Genomic DNA, 2,379 nt, shown 5'->3' on the forward strand with positions numbered 1-2,379 from the left:
ATTTTTGGTGTGGGTATTTTCCTCTTGCCCCATGTTGGGCAATTGCTTTACTCTGCGTTAGGTTTTATATGATTTTTTTTAAGAAACGGAATTCAGCGAATAAACCTGCCCCCACCCTTTGTTGCCCCCCCATCCCCCCTATTGGGGATAGGGGAAGTTGGAGTTAGTGCGGGGTGCGGTGGGGGATCGGCTGTCCCCACCCCTCCCCCTGGCGGCGGCGCCCACGTGAGCGGGGCGGCCAATGGGTAGCTGGTGCAGGTTTAACTATGTTTAATGTCAGATAGCAATAAAGTAGAAGCTGCCGGTCGGGCCCCGCGGAAATGGGCGAGCATAATCTCCTGAATCCCGGGTTTGTGGGGCCGCTGGTAAACATCCACACGGGAGACACCTTCTACTTCCCTAACTTCCGTGCGTCCGGGGCGCAGCTGCCCGGGCTGCCTTCGCTGTCCTACCCACGCCGCGACAACGTGTGCTCGCTGCCCTGGCCGTCGGCAGAGCCGTGCAATGGCTACCCGCAGCCCTATCTCGGCAGCCCGGTGTCGCTCAACTCTCCTTTCGGCCGCACGTGCGAGCTGGCGCGCGTGGAGGACAGCAAGGGTTACTACCGCGAGCCGTGCGCTGAGGGCGGCGGCGGGGGCCTGAAGCGTGAGGAGCGCGGGCGCGATCCGGGAGCCGGGCCCGGGGCAGCGCTGCTGCAGCTGGAGCCGTCGGGGCCGCCTGCGCTCGGCTTCAAGTACGACTACGCAGTGGGTGGCGGCGGCGGCGAAGCCGGCGCAGGAGCCCCGCACGACCCACCCTCCTGCCAGTCGCTGGAATCCGACTCCAGTTCATCTCTGCTCAACGAGGGCAACAAGGGCGCCGGCGCAGGCGACCCGGGCAGTTTGGTGTCGCCGTTGAACCCCAGCGGCGGGCTCTCCGCCAGCGGTAAGGACCCTGGCCCACTCGTGCGGCGTATTCAGATCCGACATCCTACCAGGGAGGGCTGGGTTGGACTGAGTTAGGGCTGCCTGGGGTGACAGAATGTGCAGTGCGGAAGCGCTTCTTTTAAAATGAAGTGCGGGTGGGGGGAGCCCTATAAACATGTAAATATCCCCATAAAAGAACTTGGGAGATTTCCTTTTTCTGCGGCTGGAGGGAGCAGGGAGTAGGGAGAAGGGGGATCTTGACTGGGCCTTCCCAGGCCTGGGGGTGACTGAGAGCCTTGTCCTTGCTCTGCCAGATGCAAGGGAGACCAACATTTTTTATTTTAAGAAGTGCCAGTGGGTACTGGTTTACTCTTCACTACTTGCCCATGTCTGTTCTGACTGATGTGATCGAGGATCCATCCAGTCCTGAAGGGCATGAGAGGAAGGGGCCAGGAAATAAGGAAGAAGAAAACTGGGAAGAGGTTTGGGGGAAGCATGGGGACAGGAACATAGATGTGTCATGGATACTGCAGCAGGAGGTAGGGTTGAGGAGGCAGAGGGAAGGAGTGAAAGGGAAAAGAGGAACCAAGGTGGGATGGGGGTCTGGGTAGAGGAGGATCTGAGTAGAAGAGGCTGATTGGGATGCCTGGCAGCAAGGAGAAGGCAGAGGAAGAGACTGGGGTCCGGGGGTAAGGCCAAGGCGAAAGGGTCTGGGAAGGGCCGAGGGTACTGAACTGGTCACCCTTGATCCTCTGGCCAACCCTGCGGTTCATCTCCACCCAGGCGCGCCCTGGTACCCGATCCACAGCCGTTCACGGAAGAAGCGCAAGCCCTATTCGAAGTTGCAACTGGCGGAGCTGGAGGGCGAGTTTCTGGTCAACGAGTTCATCACACGCCAGCGCCGGAGAGAACTCTCAGACCGCTTGAATCTTAGTGACCAGCAGGTCAAGATCTGGTTTCAGAACCGGAGGATGAAAAAGAAAAGACTTCTGTTGAGGGAGCAAGCGCTCTCCTTCTTTTAGGGGGCGGGATACAGGTGCCAGCCCCAGACTGAGCCTGTCCCTGGCAGAGAGCAAGAGGGGGCGCCGCCTAGGACACAGTCCCCGCTTAGAAATCCAGGCGACTCTGGCAGGCCCTCCCTGGACGTCGTCTTGTCTGTTTTGTTCGTGGTTCCCTCCCATAAACCCCCAGAAGACCCTGCCAGGTCCCAGAAAGAAGGGAAGAAAGCCAGCCAGAGAGAGCGAACCCGCAGCTGCGAGCGGGTGGCAGGGGCAGGAAGGCACAGGCACTGCGGAGGGGCTGGTTTATTTAAGGCGCTGCGCCTCCCGCTGAGGATCTGGAGAAGTGGCGGCCCAAACATACCCTCCCTCCATTTCCCTTCGGTGGTCTTAAGTCTCTTTGCCTGCAGGAGCAGATGAGCGTGGGGACAGTGGAACCAAGGCGCCCAAACTCACATTTGGTGGGGTTAGGAGAA

General features: G+C 59.7%; 1 protein-coding gene across 1 annotated transcript; it reads left to right on the forward strand.

The window, feature by feature from the left end:
* The first annotated feature begins 320 nt into the window (after window positions 1–320).
* On the forward strand, window positions 321–1,927 carry HOXC12 (homeobox C12). Its single transcript, XM_012764103.3, has 2 exons — window positions 321–924; window positions 1,689–1,927. The coding sequence occupies exons 1-2, from the start codon at window positions 321–323 to the stop codon at window positions 1,925–1,927; spliced, it is 843 nt and encodes a 280-aa protein (XP_012619557.1).
* Window positions 1,928–2,379: the final 452 nt, after the last annotated feature.

The sequence above is a fragment of the Microcebus murinus genome, chromosome 10 (assembly GCF_040939455.1).
Source record: "Microcebus murinus isolate Inina chromosome 10, M.murinus_Inina_mat1.0, whole genome shotgun sequence".
Taxonomy (NCBI): domain Eukaryota; kingdom Metazoa; phylum Chordata; class Mammalia; order Primates; family Cheirogaleidae; genus Microcebus; species Microcebus murinus.

Excerpts from the sequence above, each read along its gene's own strand:
- HOXC12 (XM_012764103.3), top strand. The coding sequence starts at position 321 with ATGGGCGAGCATAATCTCCTGAATCCCGGGTTTGTGGGGCCGCTGGTA. Across the intron at positions 925-1,688 it reads CGGCGGGCTCTCCGCCAGCG|GCGCGCCCTGGTACCCGATC; the intron begins GTAAGGACCCTG and ends ATCTCCACCCAG.